Raw genomic sequence first — 16,314 nt, forward strand, 5'->3', positions numbered from 1 at the left:
AAACTGGGAAGATGGAGAAAAGATAAAAGATGGTGTGCTATAGCTCATGCATTTTTGGTTGGCTTTTTGCAGTTGTTTTCATTTTGAGAAACTGGAGGAAAAACAGATACTTTTCTTTCTCAAATGGGTGAAATGACAGACCACATTATGTCAAAATAATTAGAAATAAACAAATATACAAAAAAGAGAAAATAAATGGGTTCTTTTGTAGTCTGAATTTTGAATACAAGTAGTTAAAAAACACTCATCCCCTTCAGATTGCCCTGAAAGATAGAAAGGAAGACAACCACATTTAATTAAAGTAGCACATGGTTTTATGGTAAAACAGTGATGTGTATTTGGATTGTTTTGTGTAGTACAGAGAGGAAGAGAAGCAGTGAAGTACTTCTCCTCAGTATTTTGTAACTTTAACCTGCTCTTATCAGGACTTTGCCTTAGAACCTTCTGGGTCAATTAACCCACTTAGGATCCTTTCCTTATCAAAAAAAACACTTTACAACCAAACCTCAGTGGTGCCAAACTTGGAGCCCTGTGGCTTTCCATCCTGGCAGCAGGTTAATTACATTCACCTGGCGTCCCAGGTGTAAATCAGTCCCCGATTAGACAGCAGGAGGGAAACCCACACAAGTTGGGAGATCAGAGCGGAAGAGGTCTCGATTGTTTTGCCTTGTGACCCATTAAAACAAAGTGTTGCCTGCTTACAGCCTCTGGGAGTGTTCGCTGTTGCTGGTTGAAACATTCTAGTCTTTTTTTGTGTGATGCATTTTCGTGTTAATCCCACTGGTTAAATGCTTTAGTTAAATTGGTGATAGATGTTCTTGAATCTTTGGAGGAGGCCGAAAAGCTTAAAACTACTTAATAGTTAATAAAAAAACCACACACAAATGAAACAAAATCATGAAAGAGAACAATAACACCATAAAACTTTGCTTAATGGATTACTTCCTATCCAATGACAGTAAAACACAATTTGTTTCTGCAGTCTCCATATTAACAATGGTAGTTGAGTTCAGAACAGTGCAGCATAAACATGAAAACTGTCTGCAGGGTTTTACACAGAAAAAGGCATGAAGGCTGCTGCACAAATATACGCGTGCATGGAGAGTGCAAACAACCACAAATGGTTGAGCTAATACTGTGTGTGCACATGCAAACACAGATGCACAAAGTAGCTTGTGGTCTGAAAGGATAGTGGAGAAGATTTCTGCCTTGGGGGCATCAGTGAACTTCCCAAATACCAGCAGAGGTCAGAGAGAGAGATCATTTCCATGTGGTCTCTGATTCCAGCTGTTAAATATTTAATGGAGAAGGGAAGATAGTCCAGCCACAAGCTTTGAGGATCTTTTCCTTCGTCTTCCTCTTTCCCTGCCGCTTTTCTCTTTCACCTCAACCCCTCTTCACCACCTCCACTACTTCCATCAGCCTCAGTTTCTCTCTATATATATCTGCTTTCCTCTGAATTTTCAATCTGCAGCCATTTAACTGCCTTGCTCCTTGCTCATTGACCTCGAGCCTCTCCTCCCGTCTTCATCATTCAGTTTCCAACAAGCACACACACACTTGTGAAACTGCACCTCTCATGATTGTAACTCATTAGTGTCATTCCTTAACCTTTGAAGTTGAACTTTGAAGATCTTAATTCTAAGTTTGAAGTTGCATTAGTCTCTAAAAGGCAGTTGGAGATAATGGTTTGGAGAAAACAAAGTAAGAGGATGAGGATGAAGATGAAGTCATTTAAAATGAGTGAAGAAGAAGAGACAGCAGAGAGGGAATGATTGTGAAACCAGTTTTCTTCAGATGCAGCTTAATTTGGATTTCTTGCCTTTTTTTGAGTGAAAAACAAGTAGCATATTTTAATTTGTGCACTCTTTATGACAGTTGAAGGTGAGACACCTTGTGTAAGTTCTGATCATAAGTACAGGATGAAATATTTCCAGATAAGATTTAGATTTTGCAAAAAAATATTACATGTATTTCATTTCTTAAGGTGTGAAATTAGATAAAGCTGTGAGTCAGGATTAGTTTCTGTAATAGCATAGTAAGATCTTTGAAACAGCAACATGCAGTAGGCAACCACTTATTGGAAAATCTCAGAGTCTTAAGGGGGAACTACTTAGTCCTGCATTTCCATAAAGTTGCAAGAGACAGATTTAAAAAAATAAAAGTGGTCAGTGATCAGAGAAAAGTGATTACATAACTTTTTAATGTGGGTCAGGCTCCAAAAACACTGAATTCCACACTTCCCATAATACAATGCTACTCATAATACTCATAATTCTAACATTACAGAAGCACTAATTAATCTTTGTTTGGCAGAGATGATTCACTCACTGCACCAGTGTGTAACTGCCACCTATAACAATGTCATGTATTTCCAATGAAGAGGAGTAAGCTAGTGAATCAGAGCGGAGACCCAACAGACATATCAGCTGACAACCTGATCAGTTATCATGCTGTATGTGTGCCGGGAGAATAAAACTGCTTTGTTGGGCTGTAGAGCAAAGCTTTGATTCTCTCTGTTGCACTTGTAAACAGAGAGATAACAATCAGAAACCTAACCCTGAGCCTTAACTTAACCCTTCCACTGGTCGTCCAATCATGTGGTGGCACAGCAGGCCTGTGAAGCTTTGGATTTCTCTACATGTGGGAGTGGTGTGCCTGGGGCTGTAGTAAAAGACATACTCCACATAAAGAGTTTGGAGGGTGCTGCACCAAAAGCATGTAAGAACTAACCCAACCAATATTGAGCATCCCAAGGCCAAGGATCTTTTCATACAGTGCACTAGCCGACAAAACCAATGCTGCATGGATCATCAACACAAGCCACTATTTCAAAACACTGCTACATATTTCAAGTAGTAAATTTGCTGCCGTTATTGTCATTTCTCACTCCTCGAGAGAGCATTTGGTCTCGCAGGCCGCAGGCTGGTTTGTCTTTTAGCGTCTACTCCTCCATCTTCGTTTGTGTGTGCCTTTTCTTTTCCCTCCTGTTGTGGTCATTATTTTTAGATGGGATAGTGGGCACAGTGTGTGTGAGTGTGTGCTGGTGGGGTTTGTGTCTTCGGGGCTTTCTCTGTGACACCTATCAGTTTGCATTCAGTCACTTGGCAGCGGGAAAGGCCAGCTGGTTACTGGGCTGCTTGATTGTCTCGCCTCATTCTCCTCAGAAGGGATTTCAGATGAAGCCTCGGTCCAATGACATGCAGAGCTATAATCCTATCATTTATTTCCAAGTGATATTCTAATACTAGATGTTACAGAAGGGCTTTTAGTCCCTGAAGTGATACAGTGGAAATAGTAAAGTGACATCATCAGAGGTAAAAATACCACAAAGAGCTACACACAGTCACACTATCACTCCCTAAGAGAATATTAGACTGCTTTACTAACACTAATTCACTAGAAAACTATAAATAGCAGTGGTTAGCATAGAAGCCTGTTGGGCTGTTGGAAAATGATCAGTGTGTTATTGTTTTAAAATATCTAAGTTAAAAGTACCATAAATGTGGTTGCACAGTTCACTATTAGAGGCACGAGCAAATTCTAATGGCATAATGCAGTAATTTTTCATTCAGTGGAGGCATGTGTTACATAATTTGTCAGCAAAACAGAGTGCTAATTAAACCACATGCATGATTTTTAGTTAAACTAATGACTGAGTTGAAGTTTTAGATTGCTTTAATTTCTTGCCACAGTTTTAATTAATTGTTTAATATACTGGCCCAGTGACTTTAAGTAAATATTTGAAACATGCCTGTGTACGACTAAACGAAATGAATGAGTTGGGGCTCAAACACAAAACTCTAGCACTGTTATAGACACAGTGTGCTTCAAATGAATAAATAAACCATTCTCAAAGGCAACAGTACCATCAGTATTTCCATTCAAAGATAGAAAAACACTGATGACCCCTCCTGTAATTTTCAGCACCATGGACAGTGCTACAGAGATGGAGGGATGCAGGGATGGAGAGATCTATGTCTTAATTTAACAGCAAAAAATGTGGACAATGGATGTCTTAGTGAGCCAGAAAGATGTAATGTGACACAGGATGTTTGTAGTAATTAGAAAAATAAAAGCCCACTGTTGATTGGACAGAACACTACACCTGAAGACGTCATTTTTGGATCTGGGAAATTATAATGGGCAGTATTCAGTATTTTATTCATTTCGAAGACAAGACAGTTAATTAACCAATTAAGAAACTAAACAGTACTTACAATAGGCTACTGATTTCTTTTACAAGAAATACAAACACCCTCAACACAGCTTGTGAAGTGGCCTTTATTTTGAAAGCCACACCGGAAAGCCGTCCTCGTATTGATCCCGTCCAGCTTGCCGCTGCTTCTGCTAAATTGACGCGCCGACTGGTCTGAATGTTATTACCGGGGGGAGAGCGGCTGGATTCAGGCTGAGAAACAGGACCGTGACCCGGCTACAATGACAGCGTCCAAAGACCCGACCAAGAAGAAGCCGAAAGAGGCGCAGCAGGATGAGGTAGAGAGAAATAATCACACGTTTGTTCCCTGTTTGTTGAGCTGTGAGGAGATAAATCTGCTCTGCGTGGACAGGCGACAGTCAGCCCAAAGGACAGTGTGAAAACTGTGTTTCTGGATGCTGCTCACTTCCAATAGACTATTACAGGATTATTATTATTATTATTATGTTATGGAGATGATAAAAAAATAAGAAAAAATATAATACAGCAAAGTAGAGTAAGGTGAAGGCAACAACTCATGACAACTCAGGAGTATTTCTGCTTCATGTTGAATGTAAACATGTAATTTTAATTAATGACAGTTTTCTTTTTTTATTCCTTCTTGTTTATGAGAATAACAGAATTCAAACAGAAGTGATTATAACTGTGTGGATTTGTCACTTTTCGCTGTAAACTGAGTGGATTTCTCAGGTATTAGTTCAGTCTCAGCAGTTTCCAGTTTTCCTCCTCAAAGTTGTGACTTCTGTCCTCAGGAAGTCAGATTTTGATCCTTTGCAGAGGCTTTTTTTTTTTTTTTTTTTTTTTGTTCTTGCTGTTGTGTGTGTTGAGCAGGTGTGAGAACTGAAGCTGTGTAATCTCATATTGTGTGATGTGAGGCTCAGATAAAAGTCGTTATCTCTCACAGAAGAAGAAGTGCAGTCTGCGTCTGGACACTGCAAAGCATGACAGGAGAATACTGTATGGTGAGAATTCAAAGCAGGATGTAGAAAATGACCTTGTAACTCACCTATTTACCTTATACAGAACATTATTAAACATTATATACTGGATTACTACTTCACTGTTATTATATTTTTTATTATATAGCTCGCTGTGTTGTTTTCCTGTTGTTGTGCTGTGATACACTTTGCTGCTTCTGTGTCAGTTCTTCCTTCAGGTAAATATTGAATTTTGTGTTTTCAATTAGTCTCATTGAGTTAAAGAGCCGAGAACTTATAACAGATTTATTTTGGTGAGGAACTTGGCTCAGAGAGGCAGAAAGTGTCTGCTCTACCTGTTTTCTCTTGGTTGCCAGGTTTGTCTTCGTCCACCAGTCTGTACTGAAGTCTTTCCTGTTTTCTGTTTGCCCATGGAGCCCAGATATTCTGCCAGTTTGGACTGTCTATTTGTTCCAAAAAAGCACAGTTTATTTTGAGTTTTTGTAGAAAATGTACTTTTCTGGCTGTTTGGCTGTAATTGGTTGGTGCAGACTGATGTTTTGTGTTCGGACAGATACAGTTAAATAGATTTTTTTTTGTCCTGGATCCATTGTGTTTCTGTGGACTGTGAGCAGAAATTTCAATGTGCAGTTCCAATTACGTTTTTGTCCCATTCGTAGTCTTAGTTTGAAGCCTCTTGAAGTGAAATTGGTTAAATTTGTTTAGTTTTTTAAGCCAGACCAGTGACGGCCAAGTTAAAAATGCTTGTATTTGTAATTCTCAGTCTTAAACTAAATAAGCATAGTCTAATGGGTTTGTTCAGTCTCATCGGAGCCCATAGAAAGATTTTTTTTTTTGTGTGTGTTTTTATCCCTCTCACTGTCTCAAGCACACACTCACAAACACAACTGCTGACACACAAACGTGCAAACACAAACACTGATACACACACTCTAACTCCCCGCTTGCTTTACTTTCCACTGAAGTGAGTCGGATCAACAGACTGTTGCAGTGAACTGTGTCTGCTAAAGCCTGCTTCTCACACACACACACACACACACACACACACACACATGCACAGCAGTGGGTAGAGCATCCTTTGCACACCACTGGGCCATCGACTTCTCTGAGTATTAGTTCAGCATCTCGGAGCTAATTCTCTGCATGCATTGAGTGTGTGTGTCTGCGTGTGTGTCTGCGTGTGTGTCTGTGTGTGCATGCGTGTGTGTGTCTGCGTGTGTGAGAATCTGTTTTTCCTGCTTCATTAATTAAACAGTTTCCATCTCACCAGCGGTCCATGTGATACAGATTGTTCTGGGCACATTTGTGCCTCTTAGCTGCAGTGTCTGACACATTCATTCAAAACGGTTTTATCATAATAATCCCTCATCTACACTAAAGTCTGTACTATACTCTATACTGTATGATGTTCTTCAGCAGTCAGTGTTTGAAACCGAAGGCTGTGCACTACAGTAGTTATCCTTTTTCTTAAATAGCAGTTGTCTCTTTCTGAAATAAATCACTTTTGCCACGTGTTCGCCTGGTGTCCACACTGCTCCGGAGTTTTCAAGCCCCTAAATCAGAGACTTTTGGAAATGCTGCTGGACCCATTTGAAGTTTTCATTGTAGTCTGGATGAGCAGAAGTGCAGACTTTTGGAAATGATCACTCAGACAGCTGCCTCCTGATTGGGTCTTGTCACATCTAGCAGTGGTGAATGCAACATGAATAGCAGCTACAGGTAACGGCACCAATTTTTAATCACATGGAGCACAATCACACTGAAGAGTGCATGGCTCAAAAAAAGAGAGCAACTAGTCAGCTTTCATGAGTTGTAATCGAGGTAAAAGTTCACATATAGCACCATTAAAGTCTTGGCTCAGGGTAACTTCCATCATCCACAGCTGAAGGGAGAGTGAAAAGATCAGACATGATGTGACCTGGAATAGTGTCAGGTGGTAGGAGCACAGATACAGGCCGGTACAGTGGAGGAACTTTAATAGATAAAATGATGAGGACCAGGCTAACACACAGATGGATGGACAGGTAGGCAGGCATAGACAGACAACATGCTACCACATGCATGTAGCAGACACACAGGGAGACACAGGGAGACATCAGCAGACATGCTGACAACTGACTGAGAAAGAGGGCTTGGCTTAAACACCAGGGAGTAGATCAGGGAGAGGAAAAACAGGTGTGGAAGTGGGAATAACAGACAGGTGAGCAGGTGGCTCTGGCAGTCAGGTGACTGGGATAGGGAGGAAAGTCTGGGGACATGTGGTGGGTGAATGGAGAGTGGCAGGACTGAGACAGTAGGGTTGGCCAGGTTGGCAGTGTCATCACATAAAAATGTTTTTGTTGTACAAGAGTCTTAAAGCAAACTTTTTATCTTTGCTGCAAATAAGAGCATCACCTAGGTGGCAAAAAAAAAAAAAAATCAAAACCTCAAATTATGTTTTGCGTCAAGCCAAAGTGTTTCCCTTTCCTGTAAAACCAAAAGCTTTTCTGTGATGGGGGATAATCACCGCTGTGGAGACAGGATGAGTGTAAGCTGCATCAGAGTCTGTCTCCTTTCACTGTCCAGTTAAAAGAAGAGCCAGACTGCAAATTCAAAAATCAATCCATCTGGTAGTTAGATACTGGAGACGAATGCTAACAAGTCTGTTTGAATCATTGGTAGAATATTTTTCATGTATATTCCATATTTTACAGCTTCTGTCATATAAAAACATGTATGTATGTTCAAACAATGAACAATAATGGTAGAAATAATCCATAGTTTTCTGATTTCTGTTGCAATTAGTTTGAAAAAGTTGTTACCCTTTTGTTTCTATTTCCAAAAACCATCTCAGTGTAGTTTTACATCTCCTCTCTCAGGCTTCTCTCTGGAGCTTTAGTAACAACAGGTCAGTCAGCCAATCAGAAGAGAGGATCTGAGTCTCTGGATTGGCTGACTCTTTTCTGAGTGATCTAATAAAAATATTGCAGATTTCAGGTAAACACTCAGTAAACCAAATCCTGCAAGGTTGGATGATTGGTCAAGGTGGGCGGGGCTTGGGGCGTGGCTGAGAGTGGTGACTGCTTTATTGTGACATCACAAAGTTCCAGAAGTCCTGACGGCTGGTTTTAAGGCTCGGTTTCTGAATACAGGCTGTGTGCATTTCTCTGTGGACTGAGGCTTTGATACTTTCACAGTATTAATATAGAACCTAGACCTGCTTTATAATCACAAACACATGGACATCTACCTTTGTACAATATGGGACCTTTCATAATAAAATTGAGAAACCAAACAGTGCTAACTCGCTGTTACTGCTGAGAGGATGATCGTTTTCTTGTTCAACTTTGCTATTAACTGCACTAGTGAACAGTAAATAATTAAAGTGTAATTTAATTATAGTTGTAGACAGCTGCTGATAGGGAGTGGTCTGATGATAAACACAGCAGCCAAAGCAGATGATTTCTGGTTTGGTGTGAACATGGACAGATGCACAGCCAGAGATAAGGTTACATGATGAATCTGTTTCTGAACGTCATGTTTCATTTTAATGGGAACATGCAGGTAGGGGAGCAGGGGAGGCAGGCGGAGTTACAGGACCTCAGGTGTGACCTATCTGTGGCGTCATGATAGTAGCCAGCAGTGTAAGGTCAATACCTGCTTTGTGAAGAATAGCCTGTTTTGTCAGAGGCTTTCAGCTTTTTCGTGATGGACTATTTTATTGTTTGCAAACAAGCAGTAAATCAGAGACTGGGAACACACCAGGCTCTGCCACTGGAGTTGGGCACATCAGAGGAAAAGGTCAGGCTTGTCATGTTTTGTCATGTAAAGATGTATATGTACACTATCGGGAGTGATACATCCAAGCAGTTATATGGAAACCCGCCTGAAACAAGCTTAACTCAGAGACAGGACTAACACAATATGCAGGACTTCTACTCTTCATGTTCCTGGAGGAAAAAGTCATCAGAGTTAGCTCTCTGTTGGTATTGTTTGTTGCCATATTGTTTTCATCACTGTTGCGCAATGAATCTTGGGATAGGTGATGGATCCACCTGTCGGATCCTTCATTGCCCAGTAAAAGAAGGCTGCACGCCGCATTTGAAGGAGCCTTTGCAATGGGACAGCCTAGTCACTCCAAAGGATGCAGCCGCTGAACTGAGCTACAGCCAAAGCCAGATCCAAACAGAAACGGTTTCCCAGTTTGGTGTGGAAGAGTTTGAATGTTCTCATCCCCCACCATCAGGATGGACCTTAACACCCAACATCAGCCTCATTAATGCTCTTGTGCCTTAATGGGAACAAATCCCAAATCCTGAAATCAGTAGAGTGGAGACTGTTATTGCAGCATGAATTCAGAATTACAGTGTTGATGGTTTGTTTTTCTGTGTGTGTGTGTCTGCAGGAGTTTGTGGACGTCAGCCCGCCGCAGAGGAACTGGAAGGGCATCGCCATTTCTCTGCTGGTCATCGTGGTGGTCTGCTCACTCATCACCATGTCTGTGGTCGTCCTCACACCCGGTATGTCAGCTGTCAAGAGACAGAGGAAGTGAAGATTATAGAAAAACACAATTCCCTGTTTGGGAAGGGGGCCTCCTGCAAAATATCACTGCAAAAACGTTTTTACATTTCAATGCTTCATCATGTTTTATATATTAGTAAGTGGTAATGTTTGATCGTTTTTTTAATTTCTGCTTAAATTTATACATTTAAAGTCGCTCTGTGATGCATTTGAACATGTATGACAGTGTCACATGCTGCAGTGAAATCTCTTGTGAAATATAATGAAACGTGAATTACACGACTCCAGGGTGTGTCTGTGTTTGTGTGATGGTCATATGTGCGTTCATGCACAAGTAAACAGATGAATATGTATAATCGCTGCATCTTTACCAATGATTTTTCCCTGCCTCTCTCCTCCTATTTGTTTGACTTTAATCAGAAAATCTCAAATCTTCAGATGTCTTTTCAGGCACCGTATCGACGCAGTGTTTGCTTTTGACTTTCTCTTTGCTTTGTCCTTTTTTCTTCAGAGATAAATCTGTGAAAATAAAGTGGATTTGATTGTATCTTTTCCCAGTGGAGGTCCCTGGCAGCAGCAAATCCAGACTGACTGTTGCAGATCTGTATAAACCAGAGTTCAGTGTTCATGACCCTGAGGCCTCTTGGATCAGTGGTGAGTTCTACATCAGCAAAAAAATAAAATAAATAAATCACACAGTGATAAAAAGAATAGAAGAACAGAGAGAGACACTCGCTCATACTCTCCTCTGTCCATTTATATACAGACATTTGTGGTATGTTGAAAATCTGTGAATCGTGATTCCTTTTTCAGTGGCACCATCAGATCTGTATCCATCATCTTTATACAAGAATTATATTATATACAGCTGGGGAGTACTGACAAATGATGATGTGATATTAATGTCAATAAATTCATACACGTAATAAATGACAGTAGGCCTCATTGCTCCCACTGGTTTGATCGTGGAGAGGGTCTTAAATTGCGTTATTAAAAAAGTTTTTTTAAAAGCCTTGGTGAGCTCTGCAGAAAAGTGAAGCAAAGAAAGAAATGGATGGTTTTTCTGGTGCTACCTTGTCTTTTATCTGTGTTGCAGTCTGTGTGATTTTTGGCTATTGTGGGTGTAGAGACTGGTCTCCATGCCTCCTCCATGATGGATTTCCTCCAGTGTGTGGAATATTTGTGCAAAGAGAGACATGAAGAAAATGAGACACCAAAACTCGGTGCAGTGAAACTATTGGAAATGAATCCAGTGAAAGTAGTTTTTCATGTATAAACGCTTCACTGATGATGTTTAAGTTTGATGTTTGATGGGGACGTAAAAGCAAGAGCTCAGATACTGAAACGCCTCTGATGTATTTGATGTCTGTGTGGAAAAAGATGTGGAGGTGAACTTAATGTAGCTCAGGAAGAGAATCAGGAGGTGAGGATGATGTGCGATGACGGTATAACAGGGGAAAACAAAACAGTGCGACCTTGAGAAGAAAGTAGGGAGGTGACGTTTGAGGAACTGTATATGAGTTCCAGAAGGTGGCTAAGACGCAGTTTGGTATTTAATCTTCTCAAAATGAAACAAATTTGCTCTTTTTTCAGGTGTTGTTTAGTTTGGATGGAACAGCTGTTCGTGTCTGGCTGCTTCTTGTCGCCTACAGAAATTCAAAATAGTTTCAGATTCGACAGCTGGTTTGAACACAGCGTGTTTTAACGTCTATCCCCTCTTATCACTGAGACAACTGCGCTTGTCGAGGGTAATTTTTTGCTCCGAGCTTGATGCCTTGAATTTCTGTGGAGGCTGAAAATTAGGTCTTCAAATTGGCAAAAACGATACCTAAATTCAACTGGATTTTCAGTGTGTCTCCCAGAATCTGTTTGTCCATTTCTGGATGAAGTGCTACATTTATGTACCACGCACAATAAGTGGGAGATTTGGAGTGGTGTTGAAAAGTCCAGTATATTCCCACTCTTTTAGCTCATTTTTTGGTCTCCACCACTTCCTGAGGGAAATATCTGTCTCTTTAGCTGCTAAATGATGTCTCCAGCTGGTCTTTAACTGTGTCTGTCTGCTGTGTCTGTCCTCACAGCTTTTTTTAATCCTATAATTTTACTATAATAGAAAATATTGACTAAAGCAGCTTTAAAATTAAATGAATATTGCATTGCAATGTTATCTAAAACAGATAATATCTAAAATGTTATCCAAATAGATAACATTAAATAACATTTCACTATTGCAAATAGAGTTTTAATATTGTATTTTGTTATTTGAGGAATTGGTGGTCATTTACATATTCTACACAATTTAACTCTTATCCTTTTTTATTTGATTTTAACACTCGGGGGTTCCATAATTGGATTGCCTCTAACTTTTCTCAGACTTAAGAACGACTTTTAAGGCTAAAATGATTTGACACACCCCTTATTTTCAGGAGTTTCTGTTTATGAATACAGCCCCTCATCTTTTGTTTCTCTTTTAGCACATAAACACATGAGCTAAGTGAAGCGACCCCTGCCGACCTACATATCCAAACACAGATGGCCTCACAGTGTCATGTTGATCAAGAGCAGGGCAGCCTACAGTTACTCAGGGTCAGAATCCTCCCACCCTGTGATAAACCAGATTGAAGCAATATAATAATAACAACAATAATAATAATAATGATATAGTGCTTGTTGACAAGTTGTCAGCAAATTAGCAAAGAACAAAAAAAAAATAGGGAACATTCTTTATCATCTTATAGCATTTTGAATACATGCTTGCTGTTTATGCAAATGTGTTAACAGATGCTTTACTCTGTTTAATTACTACACTACCTCACGTCATCTTGTATCTATATTTCCTGAATAATGTGTACAAGCTGCAGGAAAAAACATCTGCAGCAGACTGGACTTCGTACCCAGTCACAGACCCACAAAGCATCTGATAAATGAATAAATGCGAATGTAACATTCACCTTTTCATTAACTGCAATTATTTCCTTATCAAGAGTTTTAGTGGACTGACTATAATCATATCTTAACCATAGTTCATTCACAATAACTGCAGACTTTCCTTAACCGTAACCATACCATAGTTTCCATGCACAGATGTTGTTTATTCTGGAGTAAGACAAAGTCAGTAACAAATGAAATGCATGATTCAACATTAACTTCAAGCCAATTATCAGTGAATATCTGCATTTTTATACATCCACAAGTGAATTTAATGCGTCCAACATTCAAGTAGATCTGGTAAGAGCTGCATGTTAGACAGCACAATGGCTAGAAGGGCAACAGGTCTCTGGAAAGTGACACAACCACATCCCGCGGTCACCGGAGTCCCAATCTGGTTGTTAGAGGTCGTCTGTAGCTCAGGTGGCAGAGCGGTCAGCCATTAATTATAGGGTTTTGTAAGCGTGTCCTTGAGCAGGACACTGAACCCCAATTTTCTCCTTACTGTATGTGTTATATGTGAAAGGAATCTCAGTCACTGTGGCCAAAAGTGGAGTGAAATGCAGTAAATTCACATCTCTCCAACCATATTTTTCTGTTGTTGTTCCATCACATCCCTCTATTTGAGTTCACTGACCTTTCTCCTCCACAATCTTTGCTCCAGGTCATATTGCTGACACCCCGCCACATTTTCTTCCCATGTTACATAAGATGTACTCTGCCGGAGGTGATACGGCACAACCTTGATCTGTGACCGAGCACCATCCCTCCACGTCGTACAACATGCTCTCGCTCGTGTTCGAGTCAAAATGTGGAGAATCGGAACTGTCCGTGTTGTTTAACCGGCTCCTTGACAGTGTGACAGATTGTTTTTGCATCTGAGGAAGGAAGAGAGAGAAAGTAAATAGCAGCTATAGCCTGAAGAGCTGAACAGAAAAAAAAAGAAAATCATAGTGGTTTGTTGACAGCATGACAGCTAAATTATTGTTTCAATGGTAAATTCAGGGGCATAGATGACTAAATCTCTCCATAACACCTTTCTGGAGATTTGCCGGGAGTGACAGAAGGTATAATAGGAGGGAGGAGAGACACAAGGACAGAAGTGGAGGGAGAGGGAGACAGTGAGAGATGGCTTCCCTGCTCTGGATATGAGGCAGAGATCCACTGCCTGCTGTGTCCTTCCCTTCCACAGGGAGATAATACTAATGACTAGTCCTGTGGCCTGTGGCTTCTCATTATGGGCGCTGGTTGGGATGGCCTCTAACACACACACACACACACACACACACACACACACACACACATGCACACAGATGTATGTATACATGTGCTTGTGAGGACCTTATTTCACTCCCTGAAAGTGGGGACACATGAATGATCTTAACATGATTCAGGCGTCACGACTGATCTGACCAAAGCTGTTTCAGTTCTACTACAAAAAACTGAACAGTACGTTGTGTTAAAAGCTGCTATAATCAATATTTTATATAAACAGTGATCGCATGATTATTTGTGTGTCATGAGCGCACAACAGATTTTAGAGATATTTTCTGTCAAAAATAAATAAGAAATTATTATATGATGAAAAGAAATCCAACATTCGAGTAGCCTGTAAACTCTATTTAGAGAGAAATGCTGGAAAATCTTCTTAGCATCCTATAAGCTGAGCAAAACCTACAGGTCAGGTGGATGTATATTTAAAAAAGTCATTAATTTTTACAATAGAGAAACGTCTCATCTATTAAAATAATCCAAAATGTAAGAAAGTGTCTTTTTATCACTGGATGCTGGATGCAGGTCCGATGGAATAATGATGCCATGATTGATTAACCGTAATGTTGAGGAATCACAGGTAGCTCTTAGCTCAGGTGTGACAGAGGCTGCATTACGTCACCTAAGAGAGTGAGAGGTGAGTTTTTTAGCACCACAATATTGAATTTTTCAGCCCAACAGGGTCAGCCGTCCCATTAGCTGTTTTGTTGAGATTGATGACGAGGTTGGGAAATTACCGTCTGACATGTTGTGTGGCGTAAATCTAACGTCGACTGTGTGTGATGAAAGCTGAGAGTGTGGGCCCGAGTTTACTGTTGGGCCTCCTGCAGGTGTAGTGGGTGTAATTCAAACATGTCTGTAATGGAAATTGCTTCCTTGACAGCTCCCCCAACTCATTTCCTCTTCTCTCCTCTAACATCCGAGCCAGGCTTCAATAGCTGCCCACCTTAATTTAATAGCATGAGGGACACTTACATCAGATCTCTTATTACAGTACTTCAAGAAACACCAGACTGTTGATAAATTGAGTGAAACAAAGGAAGAGGCAATGAAATTCATGATGAGCCTCTCATACCCTCAGGATGCAGAAATCACGCCCAAACACTTAAAAAAATAAACGAAATAATATAAAAAAATTAACATCTGAGATTGCAGCTCCTTGAGTTCAGTTCCTGCCAAACAAGACCTGAATATCATCAAGATAATATTTAATCTCAGTCCCATCAGAAAACCAGAGCAAAACAATCAAACACATCAGTGCCCAAATCTGTTTCCTGACCGCACACGGCACGTTCCTCCTGTGCTAACACACACACACAAAGGATGAATGCAAATAAATAATGTGATCACGCTCACATCCTGTTGTCTGAGAAGGATCAGATCTGGAGTATTGGCAGAAAAATTGATACAACCATAGTTTTAGAGCATGTGCAACTCAAACGTACAATACAACATGTGCAAATGACGCAAACGCTCACAGGTCGTGAACATGGGAATATTTCCCATCTCTACCAACCGGCCCATGTGACATGAACGCAGCAGGGTGACACCATAAAATCAAACAGACCCGGGCCAGTATTTATCAACGTTTTGATTGTAAAGTTTGGACTAAACAGTATATGACTTTTTTTTTATATATACATCTCATCTACCAACAGCTGAACATCTCGTAGCAGGATTAAATTTTCCATTTCAGCCAATTTCCTTTTATTTCATCCTCATTTATAGATTTATACATTATAAATATATCAGATTGTTGTTCATTATTCTAAGAGATTTTAAGATTTCACACAAATAATTAAATAATTCGATATGTTGTTGCAGATTAACAAATCACTGAAGGATTTTTTTGAAAGAATGTACACTATCCCAGATATATGATGTTTTTATTCCTCCTATAATCAATCCTGTAAGTCTTCCAACCTGAAGAACCATATAGGTCATTTTTTTCCCTTGGTTGTCATGGTTACAATAATAAACACAAGGACTGTACCCTGAGAGGCGTACCGAACTTCGTTGCCATGGTTACTATAATAAAGGTCATGGCTCGGTTAGGTTTAGGAAAAGATGGTGATTTGGGTTAAAATAAGTACTTCCTCGACATTAGACGATCTTTGTTGTCATGGTTACAGTAATGACAGCTTCACTTTGTGGAGCGGTCATGGATAATAGAGACAACATAGACTGCTGTTTTCACATGGGAATCGAAGGAGGAGGAGGCCACTTCGTAAATGTGTCTCTCGGGTCCAGATTATGGCTGGAGTGTAGACATTTATTTTCCTTTTTTTCTTTGGATCATCTTGCGATTGGTTTTGTTCTGTTCTGGTCTGTTGAGACTGTAATTTGCTGTTCTCTATGTTTATTCTCAAAAGAAGACACAAAATGAAATGAAGCAAAAGATAAGACGATATCAATGTCGCAGGCTCACGCTGATTGATCAGAATTGTCTGATAGTTG

At 40.1% G+C, this 16,314-nt stretch overlaps 1 protein-coding gene across 2 annotated transcripts in view; it reads left to right on the forward strand.

The window, feature by feature from the left end:
- The window catches only part of LOC139609772 (inactive dipeptidyl peptidase 10-like), a 44,852-nt gene that overhangs the window by 2,084 nt on the left and 26,454 nt on the right, over window positions 1-16,314 (forward strand). Inside the window, exons 1-3 of one of the 2 annotated variants that reach the window (XM_071464739.1) lie at window positions 4,223-4,497; window positions 9,542-9,656; window positions 10,216-10,311. In XM_071464739.1, coding sequence (XP_071320840.1) covers window positions 4,441-4,497; window positions 9,542-9,656; window positions 10,216-10,311 — 268 coding nt within the window. In that variant the 5' untranslated portion in view covers window positions 4,223-4,440. Of the gene's footprint in view, window positions 1-4,222; window positions 4,498-9,541; window positions 9,657-10,215; window positions 10,312-16,314 lie in introns of those variants that run through there. The other variant, XM_071464738.1, reaches the window with a different exon arrangement.

This window comes from Trachinotus anak, unplaced genomic scaffold, assembly GCF_046630095.1.
Source record: "Trachinotus anak isolate AG129_WGS33_773 ecotype Australia unplaced genomic scaffold, CSIRO_AGI_Tana_v1 ptg000026l, whole genome shotgun sequence".
NCBI classification, from domain to species: domain Eukaryota; kingdom Metazoa; phylum Chordata; class Actinopteri; order Carangiformes; family Carangidae; genus Trachinotus; species Trachinotus anak.